General features: G+C 48.0%; 1 protein-coding gene across 10 annotated transcripts in view; it reads left to right on the top strand.

Moving 5' to 3' along the window:
- The window catches only part of MARCHF8 (membrane associated ring-CH-type finger 8), a 159,382-nt gene extending 148,853 nt beyond the window's left edge, over window positions 1–10,529 (top strand). For 9 of the 10 annotated variants that reach the window (XM_081823915.1, XM_081823917.1, XM_006728192.3 and 6 more), the window contains 5 exons: window positions 1,373–1,455; window positions 1,702–2,541; window positions 3,967–4,147; window positions 6,295–6,442; window positions 6,852–10,529. In XM_081823915.1, coding sequence (XP_081680041.1) covers window positions 1,373–1,455; window positions 1,702–2,541; window positions 3,967–4,147; window positions 6,295–6,442; window positions 6,852–7,156 — 1,557 coding nt within the window. In that variant the 3' untranslated portion in view covers window positions 7,157–10,529. The remainder of the gene's footprint in view (window positions 1–1,372; window positions 1,456–1,701; window positions 2,542–3,966; window positions 4,148–6,294; window positions 6,443–6,851) is intronic. The other variant, XM_031038907.2, reaches the window with a different exon arrangement.
- The last annotated feature ends 3,293 nt before the right edge of the window (window positions 10,530–13,822 follow it).

Here is a 13,822-nt window from a genome sequence, read left to right as displayed (position 1 = left end):
GTTTCTCAGAGTCCATAGTCTCTCATGGTTCATCTCTCCCTCCGATTTCCACCCCCCTTCATTTTTCCCTTCCTTCTCCTAATGTCCTCCATGCTATTCCTTATGTTCCACAAATAAGTGAAATCATGATAATTGACTTTCTCTGCTTGACTTACTTCACTTAGCATAATCTCCTGCAGTCCCATCCATGTTGATGTAAAAGTTGGGTATTTGTCCTTTCTGATGGCTGAGTAATATTCCATTGTATATATGGACCACATCTTCTTTATCCATTCATCTGTTGAAGGGCATCTCAGCTCTTTCCACAGTTTGGCTGTTGCGGACATTGCTGCTATGAACATTGGGGTGCATATGGCCCTTCTTTTCACTACATCTTGATTCTTTTTCTTAAATCACAATCCCACGATTAGAACTCTTGGGAACCTTCTGTGCTCAGCCCCCTCCAGGGCCCCAGGTCGAGCTATGGATTGGCGGCCCTGTGGTCACCTAGTCTCCCTTTTGTGTAAGGAGTTCTGGCGGCGGGGTAGCAAGGTGTCCTGGACCCAGTGTAGGGTGAGTAGGAGAGAGCACTCACATCCAGCCATCCTGATGAGGATTATCCCTGGAACCAGGTTAAAGAGTGCCAGGTGGGGAAGGTAAGCACTGGCAGGGAAGGCCCCTCACATCTCTTTTGCATTTGCAGATTCCATCTGGTTCTTTTCTCCTCTCTTCTCTCTTTTCCCCTCCCCTCCCCTCCCCTTCTGTAGGCTCCCAATGTGGGGCTTGAACTTATGACCCTGAGATCAAGAATTGCATGCTGTACCGACTGAGCCAGCCAGCTCCCCCCGCCCGCTCCCCCCCGTCTAGTACTTGATTTCTTGACTATGTATGAACTAATTCAATTTAAAGATTTTTTTTTAATTTATTTATTTGACAGAGAGATAGCACAAGTAGGCAGAGCGGCAGGCAGAGGGAAAGGGAGAAGCAGGCTCTCTGCTGAGCAGGGAGCCCGACGCGGGGCTCGATCCCAGGAGCCTGGGATCATGACCCGAGCCGAAGGCAGCCGCTTAACCGACTGAGCCACCCACGTGCCCCTGAACTAAATAAATTTAGATGCTCAGGAAATAAAGGATCACTGAATCTGCGGGAGATTGGTATTGCTGCTGTAGAGTCTCAAATAGTTCTTGGCTACACTTTTACACCCATAGAAGAAAAGAGTGCTGTTTGATTTGTTTTGCCTCAGCTCATCAGGACCTTAAATATGTATTACTCAGAGAGCAGTAGGAAATAGCAGGTGTTCTTAGATTCTCTGTCCATTGCCATTCAGAAGGAGATGGTGTCACTGTCTCCTTTGCTCTTTCCTCTGTAACTGACTGGAGGTGTGTCATTGCAGGCTGGGGGTTCTTCGTTGGCGTCGGCTCCGGTGTCCGCCTTCCCTCGCTCTTCTGTCACACCGTCCAATCAGGACATCTGCAGGTAACGCTCTGCTTCAGATGCTGTAGGGGTTCACGTGACATCCCGGAAATAAGCATTAGTGTCTGCAGGTTCTCGATTTTCCATTTGCTCGGTTAGTATGCCTTTGCTGTAAACAGCTGGCTCAGGTTTATGTACTGTTTGCTCACCAAGTTACCACACGAGTCTCATTTCCTCACTTGGATGTCTATTCTCTTTTAAGATTGTTTTTACTTCCTGTGCTTTTATTCCACTGTTCTCTGCATGCAGTTCCAGTGCAGTGTGTTCTGAGTGTTGTCACCAAAGTCCCGTGCAGTCTGCTGTTGTCTTGAAAGCTCCTCCCTGCCAGAGTTCTCTGACACAAGGGCTCACTGTGACAGTTATCTGTAAAGACACATTGTCCAAGAGAAATTCCTGTGGTTCAGAACGGGCCCAGGCCTTGAAGCCTGTTGACAATACCAAAGCCAGAAGAACACTAAAGTTCTCAAAATCCTTAAACGATGTGGGCGAGAAGGCCCAGGATACTGTGGAAAGTTTTGACTATGTGGAAAGAACTTGCTCCGAAGGGAAACTGATACTCCCTCCAGATCCGGGTCTGAGAATTAACAGGTTCCACCAGAAGGAAAAAAGAGCACTGCATTGCAAACCTCTTGGCAATTCCAAACATTCTTGTGTTTCCTCCCTTTCTGCCAATCGATCAACTGCCTCAGAGGTGGAAGCCGGCAAGGGGGGCATGCACGTCCCTCTTTTGGAGGAGAAAGCAGATGGCGAAGCCGTGTCCCGGAGCCGGCGGCTGCTCCGGTACCTGTTCTCGCTCTCACATGGCTCGAGCGCCCGCAGCCCGCACAGGTTCCATGAGCTGGAGAACTGTGCCACCCGTCTGCACACCGCCAAGTCCTCCAGCGGGCTGGCAGGGAGCGCGGGCTTCTGCTCGGATGAGATGGGAGACGACGATGTCTTTGAGGACAGCACATCTGCAAAGTGGAAAAGCAAGGTCCTGCGGGCGCCCCTTTGCTCAGTGGAGAAGGACAGTGACCTGGATTGTCCTTCTCCCCCCTCTGAAAAATGCCCCCCGATCTCTCCTGTGTCCACGTCAGGGGATGCCTGCAGGTTGGTTTGCCAAGAACCACCATTCTGACCAGCTCTGCTCCCCAGACCTCGGTGGCCTCATCTTGCTTTTAATATGTGAAGTTTCAGGAAAATGAAGTAATCGGGGGGGGGGGGGCGTTGGTAGACAATTGTGGGTTAATGGTTTTCTCCAGAACAATGGAGTATTGATATCATTTGACAAACCAGTTTTTATGAGACGGGTCCCACATAGTTTCACAGATGATTAAAGGGGAAGAAGCTACACATATTAAAGGCCAAGCTGACTCTTCTCAACCAAAAATAAGTAGAGTTTGCTTAAGGAAATTGGAAGAAAGAAAATAGTATCTCGTTTTCCAGCTTGAGGATCTAGATGTTAAGCATTGGCTGCCCCTTCCAGCTTCATTTTTACCCTTTGTTCCAGTTGCAACACAGTGTACATGGGAAGAGGCCGGCCTCCCGCAGCACCTTCCTTCCTTCCTTTTTAACTCGGATGTGGTCACCTCTGCCCAGGTTCTGACTCCACTTCCCACCTTTGTCTTCCCATGTGCAGCATCCTTGTCTGGCTTCCAGAATCTTTCAGAATCCGCTTTTTGTCACCATGCTCAAGCTTTCCCTATTCCAGTCTTTCCCTGGGTGCCCCTTCCGGGCCAGCTGTTACCATTTCTAACAGTTGGATCAGAAACCCCGCTCACAGAAACAAAGAGCTGTGAGCCTGGCCAGGGCCCAGCTCCTGTCAGGCCAGGTGTCCCTACCTGTTCTCCAGCTGCTGGATCAGACCCTTCCTTTTCTCAAAAGTCTGCTAAATTCCTTGAGGTCAGTAGCTACATCCTCTTGCATGCACCCTTAGAAATCATGAATGATTTAAAATTATCACTTCCTCAAAAAAGAAACAAATGGCGGCACCTTCTCATGGGGTTTTTAGGTCCAGGAGAGGTCCTGTGTTTTCTCTGTGTACTGTCTGAGGGAGGACGGAGATGTGTAGTATGGTGTGTGAAGGTGAAGTCAGTGATTATGACTAAAAAGCAAGTTCATCATCTTTTCAAGTCACTGGTATTTTTGGAAAGTAGAGTGCTAGTTTTGTTTTACACAGAAATGTTTCCTCTAATTATTTTAACATGTTGTGAAAGAGGCTTCCATGTTGCCTTAAATTTGGCTTTCAGTGAAGTTCTTAAATCTTCCCAAAAATGACTGCTTTGTCATTTCTTATATCATTTTTTCCTCTCTGATGCAAAATGCCATCCAGACTTTCCATGTTGGTGCGGTAAGCTAGAAGTTTTTAGTTTGTAGTCATTGTTCACGTCCTTGTTTGTGTGTTTTTGTGCTTGTGGTCCTTTCTGTGATGTTTGTTGTTGAAAGTTTTCACTGGGGGGATTGACCCTCCCTTGAAGCGTCCTCTTCGCTGGTATGTGGCCCTGCTGGTAATGACTGGCTTTGCTCTCCCCGCAGGATCTGCCACTGTGAAGGGGATGACGAGAGCCCTCTGATCACCCCCTGCCACTGCACGGGGAGCCTGCACTTCGTGCACCAGACCTGCCTGCAGCAGTGGATCAAGAGCTCCGACACGCGCTGCTGTGAGCTCTGCAAGTACGAGTTCATCATGGAGGTCAAGCTGAAGCCTTTGCGAAAAGTACGTGGAAGGACACCTTCGGAAGTGCTCTCACCTCTTGGAAATGAGGGGCCCCTGGCAGAGTAGCCCCTTGGCCGGGACGAAGCCGTAGCTCGCTTACGCTCCTGTCTGTCAGAAGTGGGTGCCGGCGCAGGTGTTCACGCTGTAGGCGTCGTCATTTCCGGGTCTTCTTTCCTGCTCCCTCCTCTCAGGAGGAAGCTCTTTCTGACCCTTCGGTCCTAACGTGTTTTTCAGTCAGACTAAGACTGCTTGCTTGTCTGTGTCAGTCGTTTGGCCCCATGTTGGGACCACAGACTGTTTTGTGACATCTTAGCATTTAATTTTGTATGTATTAACCGTTCATGTCTTGCCTCTGATTAGGACTGTATATTGTTACCCTTGCACAAAGCACATAGTACATTTAGTTGTTAGATACCTGTGATAAGTATTTGCTAGTTGGTAGGGGGATGCAGGCAGGTCTGGTGCACGAAGTGCAGGCCCCCCCCCCTTGCAGCGGCAGGGGGTGATCAGAGGGCTCTCATCATCCCCTTCACAGTGGCAGATCCTGCGGGGAGAGCAAAGCCAGTCATTACCAGGAGGGCCACATACCAGCGAAGAGGACGCTTCAAGGGAGGGTCAATCCCCCCAGTGAAAACTTTCAACAACAAACATCACAGGGTGGGTGGGAAAAGAGAGGAACTGCAGGCCCTATGGGAAACGCACCTCTCTTCAGGCCCCACGTCACGGCTCCCTCTGAGTGGAGCCTCGTCTGGTAGGCACCTCCTGTGTAAGTGGTTTAATGTGTTTCTCTATATGCCCAGCACATAAGGTTTTGTTTGGTAGAATAAGACTTGTTCATATCTCAGACTTTTGATATGTATATTCAAGGGGGATCACACAATCACATCACAACACACGAATGTTCAATTAAATGGTGGCAGAGCACGTCAGACATTTAGGAGCGTTGGCTGGGGGCTGGAGCCTTGGGGAGGTGGAGTGGTGGTAGCATCACAGAATGTTTGGGTGTTCAAGCCGTTCTTGAAGGGTCAGTAGGATTTGGAGTAAAGTGAAAGGAGTTTAGAGAGGTCAGACTGTGTAAAAAAGCATACACCAAAAGGTGAGGGTGAGCGTTTCAGGTCAGTGTGAAAGGCTTGGGCTGAGTGTATGTAAAGAAATAGCAGGAAATCAGGGAGCAGGGGGGCATTTTAGGAGGAAAGCCAAAAGAAGATACTATATAAAACCATAGCAAAAAGCACTCGGGGTGTTGGAGAGGCAGATGCAAACTACTTAAAAAATGTTTTGCCCCATAAAGACCGTATAATTTATTGGATACCTACTCTCTGCTGGTCCCTCAAATGAGACTTGTAGCAATTCGACCAATGTAGATAATCCACGAGGCTCTACTTTCAGCTTGTCCTACATAGAACCATCTGGAGAGAGGCTGTGACTAGGGCTGGCCAAGGATATGCAGAGTGTTTACACTTTGTTCTTTTTCTCTATCTTTATGTTTTCTTCTGATTCGGAAAGCAGTAAATGAAAGAGAAAATCTGGCTCTTTGGAGTCAATTAATGAGCTCCTAGAGGAGATGGGACTGGCAGAGCCTGCTTGTACCAGGAACTCTTAGCATCGATTTCAAGCTGTTGCTGCCAAAGCAGCAAAGGACCAAAGAGTGAGCGCCTTCTGCCATCACCTTCATGATGTAGTGTGACCCATCTGCTAGTGTGTTGTGGCATCATCAACCCTCTTCCCCTTGCCCACGCCAGTCAGCAAGGCAGGGAGATCTCCTGTGTGCCACCTGGGTCGGGGGCCAACATGCTGGTTTCATCAGGACTGGAACCATAGAGTCCTTCAGCTAGCCATTGGCTGTCTGCCTGCAAGAATAAGCAGACAAGAGGATTGATTTCTGGTTGTGGTCCATAGCTCATCTTGATCCCAGCTTCTTTTCATTGCATAAAAAGTTGGCTGTTGACAGAATACCAGTGCCTGGTACCTGGTTGAAGCCAAGTGGTTTAAGGCAAATGACTTTTGGTATTTGGGAAAATTCATGAAGTCTGGGAAAAGGGGAGGGGAGAGAAAGCCAGTCTTACCCATCTACAGTGCTCTCACCCCCATTGTAGCCCTTTATGTCTGGGGTCCTGCACCTCATGCTCTGTGTGTTGTCTTTCCAGTGGGAGAAGTTGCAGATGACGGCCAGTGAGCGCAGGAAGATCATGTGCTCAGTGACATTCCATGTCATCGCCATCACCTGTGTGGTCTGGTCCTTGTATGTGCTCATCGACCGTACCACCGAGGAGATCAAACACGGACAGGCAACAGGTATGTGCTCAGAGTGAAAGATGAGCTCAGCATAGAGATCCTGGATAACACATGGGGGTCATTCCAGATTGGTTTTTAAGTCAGACTTCAAATGTCTGGGTTTCTGGAGCAGGGGCATCAATTATGAAGAACCAAGCATCATTTTTGGATGTTTCTCTTGCTGTGGTGAGTACTTTTTAAAAAACCCAGTTAGAAGAGGTCAGATCAGGGAGAATCTCCACACACTGTCTCCTGGAAGAGCAGCAAGATAAGAGAGTGGATACCCTCTGCCATACCACCTTTGATGAAGCAAGATTTGATGAGTGAAGAATCCATTGGTCATGGGTGGGAAGGTCAGAAGTTGTGTTTTGTTTACTTTAGATCTTAAATTAGGTCTGCTGATAGGCTAACCGGGTTTTTCCCCTTCCAGGAATCCTAGAGTGGCCTTTTTGGACTAAACTGGTGGTTGTGGCCATCGGCTTTACCGGCGGACTTCTTTTTATGTATGTTCAGTGCAAAGTGTATGTACAATTATGGAAGAGACTCAAGGCTTATAACAGAGTAATCTATGTTCAAAACTGTCCAGAAACAAGCAAAAAGAATATTTTCGAAAAATCTGCACTAACAGAACCGAACTTTGAAAATAAAGATGGACATGGAATCTGTCATTCTGACACAAACTCTTCTTGTTGGACAGAACCTGAAGACACTGGAACAGAAATCGTTCATGTCTGATTTTGTGCAGGGGTTAGTTTTCCTGGACATCGAAGAACAGCTGAAGGAAATTGTTTACTGCCAATTGTGTACCTTTTCTTACGTCCTTTAATAGCATAGACCAGGCAGGTGACTGTTTTAATGGCTTCTCTTTTTCTAACCCCTCCTTAGTGAATCTTCTGGAAAGCCCTCACATTGGCTGTGCACGGCCGGGTTCCACTTCTGCCAGCATTTCCACGGGAAGGGAGGTCCCTGTGATGCCATGTGATGGGGAGCTGGCTGGGCTGTGGCCCATGAGACCTTGAGCAGAATGAGAGAATAAAATGCCCAACCCGAGGGAAGAGCAGGAGCAGGGTGGCACCCCGGCCTCTCCCGGTTGGCAGCAGCCCCCACCCTGGCGCGGAGTGTTTGGGACTGTCTAGCAGCCGTGATGAGAGGATTTCCCTCCTCACCAAGAAGAGCCCAGGAGCTGAGCCCGTCTGTTGACGCTGCTGCTGGCCGTTTTCCGGAGCAGACGGGGCTGTGGTGCTCTGTGCGTGGTGGCGAGGGATTCACTAAGCAAACAGCACTTTACAAAGAGAGAATCTTTATTTTGTAATATGTGTGTCCAGTGGGATGGACATTTAAAAGAACGTCTCATTTAGAAGCCTTCCTTTCATGATCTCTTTTACGTTATAATAGATCTAAAACCCTTTTTGCCTTATATATTCTAAAAAACCTGACATCTGCTCTGTGTGCATCAAAGGGACTTATGGCTCTAAAGCAGGACAAACAGATCTGAGGCTTTTTCCTAACATTTCATGGAAATTAATGGATGCCAGATGGCAATTTGAGCCCAATTCCTGTGGTTTCAAGCCTATTTTATAAGTCTAAAGACTGCCCCAAACATTTCTTTTTGGACAACACTGAAAAAGAAGGTTATGTGAGATCTAAATGAAAGGAAGTGAGTAATTAGAACAAAAATGAGTATTTAAAATGACTCCTCTCCGGACAAAGCTCTCCAGTTTGTGCTGGCTTCACCAAAAGCGTAAGCGTGCGCTGCCCTGGTCTGGGGCTCGGATACCAGGGGTGCTCCTGGGTGCCTGCCGCCTTGGATGGCCTCTGGTCCTGGGGAGGTCCTGTGGGTCACTGGCCTGGGCAGAGAGACAGACGGGCTGGCTCTGGGACAAAGGCCAAGAGTGAGCAGCAAACTGCCGGGGCCCACGGTCACTGCCCCCAGCCCTGCCTCTACCCGTGTATAGCCTTAACTGGACTGGACAGAGAGGATCCTTGTGATCAGTTCATTCTATCATCAGGGATTATCTCCTGTACCATTTTCATAAGACAAAACCAAAATCACTACCATCAAATGGCCTTTGTCCCTTTAAAGTCTGCTTAAAATTCTGTTTTTAAAAATGAGTTTCGTTTCGCCAGGTAAATAGGAGTTAACTCCAGGAAAATAGGCCGGGAGGGTCCGCAGTATCACAGGCATGTGTCCAGGTACTTACTCTCCAGGTGACACTGCATCTGTAGAGCCTCTTCTAAGGGGAAGGATGCCCGGGGGTCCTGCCCTCAGTCCCCTGAGCCTTAGGTGCCTTGCCTGTCTTGTTAAGAGGATGAAGCAAACACAAGACGATCCCTTTGCCTTTCAGAGTAGAAGTGCTCTGGTTTGTTTGGAAAGCCAGGAGGAGGCTGAAGCGTGTCTGAGCTCTGGGGCAGGGTGCGTGGTAGCAGACTTTGCCCTGCTGTCCCTTCGCATGCGGTGTCTGATTCGTCAGCATCACGGACTCTGGTCTGAGGAGCTGCCCCACCCCACCGTGGCCTTCCTCTGGCTCGGCAGGCACCGTCCAGCCATGGCCAGCCCCTGAAAATAGGTCAGCCTGCTCTCTCTCTCCGTCTCCCAGGCCGCATCCAGTCCGTGCCTGTGTTCACTGTGCCCCAAAGTGCAATTACCCACACTCCTTCTCAGCCTGCGGACGCCAGGCAGCTACACGCTATCTACTCAGGGGAGCCAAGTCCTGGGCCAGCCCTGCCTGTGTCCCTTAGAGCTGCCCAGGCAAGGCCCCTTGGCCTTGCCCTCTTACAGCAGATGAGTAGTCACGTGAAGACTGGGATCGATTTTTAAGTGGGATTCCTTCCCCTCTCCCCGATGGAACCCCTTATGCTGAACTTGAAAGTCACTAAGACTTCTGCAGAGAGGAAAGCGTGCTTAGGTAGGGATGGCCTCTGGGCAGCCCACCTCTCATGGCTGGCACCCTCTGTGGCAAAGGTGCCTTTATAACCATGACTGCTGTGTTGCTCTCATGTGAAACCCTCCCTTCTTTTCAGGAAGGCCTAACACCATCTCATCACCTCCACCAAGCTCCTAAAAAAAAAGCCTTCTGCCTGGGGACGGTCCATCCCACATCCTTCTTTCCTCTCCTGGGTTGGCACACAGATGCCCTCTTGCCTTTCTCTTTTCTCATAGGTTCTAGTTGAGCACCTCTGACTCCATCCTTAGTCCTGGCTCTAATCTCTACCTCCCAGAGACAGACCCAGGAAGCCAGCAGCTCTGGAAAGGTGGTGCTGTGCTGTCATCTAGTGGGGGCGGTGGGTCTGCCAGGGGTTCCTTTAGTCCATAGCAGCTTGCCTTCTAGTTTTTTTTGGGGGGGGCGGTATTTATTCCCGTTTCCCCCTCATTCTGCACGTGGCTTTCGTGGAGGACAACACTTGGCTGAACCAGAAACGTGGGATGAGCTGGTGGGTCTCAGGGCCTGGAGGGTTGGTACTTGGGGACCAGGCCAGGTGGGGAGGGAAGTGGCCTCGGGTGTTGCCAGCCAGCCTTCTCTGATTTGGCCTCTATTCCCTCAAAAGTTCGTTTGGCTCGAGCGCTTCTGACTTTGGCTGCCAGCAGGAATTTGGTTTTTGTGCCTGAGTTGATTTTAAGAAACCTGGAAACTCTCAAGCTGTGCTCCGGGCCTCTACTGTGTCCTCCTTTTCTGCCTCATTCCACTCTTTTCAGTCTCCTGGGTCTAGTTCTCAACCTTGCTGGCATGCCCTACCTGGTTGCAGACGCAGGCCGCAGGCAGTGGGCCAGTCCCGGGGCTGCAGGTGGGGCCTGCACAGCTGGGGCTACGTCTGCTGCCTGGTGGGGGAGGGGGGACTATAGCGCTGGAGGTGGCCTGGGAATGACGGGGTCGAGGGCCTCGATGCTGTGTGTTCGGCCTCATGCAGAGACACTTCTTGAGTACTTTCCCTTTTGAATCTGATTTGAAATATGCAGCTTCCCTCTCCAGCCCAAGGAAAGACTGAAACATAGGGAAATAAAAACATTTATCTTTGTTTTGGACGTACTTAAGTTGTGCAGCTATTCACCTATTTAGATGCAGTGTTTATAGAAAGCTGATTGTTAATAAAAACCAAATTTACACTGGCATGTGTGATGTAGTTTTTAAAAGGCACTTCACGTTTGAAGATTTTCTTAACTTGCAGAGTTTCTGGTTGTCTAAATGTCTGGTTTTGTATCCTTTTGTGTATGTTCACTTTCTCAGTATTACCACTTGAATCATTCTCGGGAGGGGGTTATACATGGGGTGTCTAATTGCAGCAATAAAGCATTTCTTTAAAAGGGGATTTTGCCCTGAAAGTGTTTTCCTGCAAGAAGGCAGGGAACATTGGCAGGCATTCCAGTGGTTCTGCTCCCCTTTCCACCATCCTCTGCCTTGAATGTTGGGGAAGAAAATCATGCAACCTCCTGAGGTAGCTGTTTTCCTCGGCCTGTCCCTGCAGGCAGGGAAGGTCCCCCTACCCCCCACCCCCCGACACTGGTGGTTGGTTGGGGGGGAGGGGGTGGGTTCAGGAGAGTGTGCAGGCTTGGAAGTAAATACAGAAGTAGCTCACACAGGTGTGCTTGCTTTAAACATCCAGGCTCTACTTGGACTCTGTGCCCTGTGAGAAGCCAGGTTCAAGTTCAGGGTATGTATGGCGATGTGACGGTGGAGCAGTTGATTAATGCCTAACTCGCCTTATCTGTTCAAACACTGAGCCTTGGCCTAGCTGAGTAGGAGAACCAGGGAGGACCGGCAGGATCTCTGGTGATAGCCCAGGCTGGCTGTATCTCCGGGCTTCTGATGCAGTCTCCCTAAGTCATGGTGGTGTCTCGGAGCCTCCTGTCTCTCGAGCTGTGTGTGCTGAGGGCAGGCACCTGCCTTTACCTGGGTGCATAAGGTGAAAACAGGCCAGGATTGCCCTGTACATACTGTCCCCTAGGTGAGCCCAGGTACCACAGTAGCTGCCAGGAGACTTTGGAGCTCAGCGGGAGGATACTTTGACAAGTGTCCTTGCCTGACTTTGGGAGCTGTTGTGGCCTCTGGCGGAGGATGGACCGCAGAAGAGCTGAACAGGTATGTGCCCGTGCAGGGGAGGGAGTGCTCAGGTGCTCGACTATGGTTGGAGGGGTGAGGAGGGTGGAGCTGAAAGAGCAGTCTGCTTCAGTGAGGTGAGATGGGGGGTTCTGTCCAAGGGGAGCCTCTCTGCTTTGGGGATCCACCAAATTTGATGAGTTTGGCTGAAAAGATGCGCAGTGGGATCTTGGTTGCACACAGGCTTGAGCATGCCTTCCCCAGGCCTTTCTGCCCTTTAACACCAGCCACAAAGTGATGGGGTGAGGGCTGCGCCATGGCGCACTTCAGCCCTCCGTCGGGGCAAGCTACTCGCAGGCCAGCCTCCTGTTCTTACAGCCCCATTCATTGACATATTAACATACTGCTCATTACTTGGGGTGTCAGGCTGGTGGGAGGAGGAGGAATCCAGGTGCTATAGTAGAACTACCTAGATGATCAGATGACCAGAAAAGATGAAATGTTTGATTAAACATTCCGAGGGGAGGGGCAGGCATACAACAAGCAAAGCGGTCAGCATGGTTTTAAAAAAAAAAAAAAAGCAGAACATCAAACAGCCCCTTCTCCAGGGAAAGGCCTTGAGCAGGAACCCAGCGCTGGGTCCCTGGAAGGCAGAGGTCTGGGCCATAGTCATGCAGTAAAGGCATCAAAAACTCTTCACGTGTCTGAAATCTGTGAGAAATGCGTGTTGCTTACTGCAGTCACATGACACGCTCCCTCACATCTTGCTTTTTTCACCTAAAAACTGGATACTGATACAGATCTTTAGGTTGCTTACTTGACTTTTGTTATTAGAAACAAGGCTCAAGTCCACATCCATGACATTTATCTTTGTACACTTGTGTGTGTGTGTGTGGTGGCAGGGGGGGGGGCAGTTCTGAAGATGAATTCCTAGAAGTGGAGAAAGGGGTAAAGGCATTTAACTTTTAAGTTGCAAAAGCACCCTCCAAAATGATTCACTTATGAGAATTTGAGTCTCTTTCCTTACATTGTATCATGTAGGTGTTTTTTAAATTGTTACTAAAATGATTGTTGTCCCCTCTTATCTCATTGATGTTTTACTTTGCATTCTTGGGTAAATGAGATTGAGCATCTTTTGTTTACCCTGCATGTCTGCATATGTGAATGTCCATGCCTTGGCCATTTCTCTTGGGTTTTTTGGTATATTTTACATTAAATCATCGTTACTTTTTATGGTGAAAGAACATTAACTCTGGTTTGATGTAACTGGCAAATAAGTGCTGTTCGTTTTTTTCACCATTTTATGAAAAATTTTAAATAATTGTATAAGTGAGAAGTCATTTACCCTAGATTCTACAATTAACATTTTGCTATATATACTTTACCACATATCTCCATCTATTCATTACACTATCCTTCCATCACCTTGCTTTTTTAATGCATTTCAGAGTAAATTACAATGAGAAGTATACACTTCACCCCACTTAAGTTTGTATATTATTAGCTACAATTCAACATTTATGGTTCTTTTTGTTCTTAGGAAAAATTTACATACAGTGAAATGTACAAATCTTAAGTGTACCATTTGATGAGTTTTGGCAGATGTATACACCTGTGTAACCCCAAACCAGATGTTCTGTATCAAAATGCAGAGAACATTATCTCAATCCTGAAAATTCTGTTGCCCCTTCCCAGTGCATCCCTGTCCCCATACCCTCTGAAACAAAATCGTTGTTCTGATTTTTGGTTTTAACTTGTCCTGGAGCTTAATTTTGGTGGAGTCATGCAGTTTACCCTCTTGTGTAGGGGTTCTTTAAGTCAGCACAGTGTTTTTGAGTTTCATCTATGCTCCTGTATCCGCACATTCCTGTTTTGTGTTGAATAATATTCCACTTTCTAAATACACCAGTCTCTTCATTTTCTTACAGTTGGAGACTTGAGCTCTTTCCAGTTTTTGGCCATTATGAATAGAACTGTTGAGATTATTTTTGTGGACACATTTTAATTTCTCTTGGGTGAATACATAAGCATAAAATGCTGGTTCAGAGAGGGTAGCGATGTTTAGTTTTATAAGAAACTAAACAAACATTTTCCCAAGGCAGGTGTACCATTTTACATCCCCGCCAACAAGGTATGAAGCTTCCAGTTACTTCAAACCCTTGCAACATTTGGTGTTGTCAGTCACTAACCTAAAATACAGAATTTTAGCTGTTCTCATAGATGTGTAGTTGTAATTTGGTTTTAATTTGCATTTATGGTTTTAATTTGCATTTTCCCAATGACTAATGATATTGAGCATCTTTTCATGTGCCTCTTGTCACATGCTTATCTGCTATTCACAAATCTTATCTGTCTTTTTTTTTTTTTT

Source organism: Leptonychotes weddellii, chromosome 6 (assembly GCF_054177405.1).
Source record: "Leptonychotes weddellii isolate Sample4059 chromosome 6, ASM5417740v2, whole genome shotgun sequence".
Taxonomy (NCBI): domain Eukaryota; kingdom Metazoa; phylum Chordata; class Mammalia; order Carnivora; family Phocidae; genus Leptonychotes; species Leptonychotes weddellii.
This window is presented reverse-complemented; position numbering and strand designations above follow the sequence as displayed.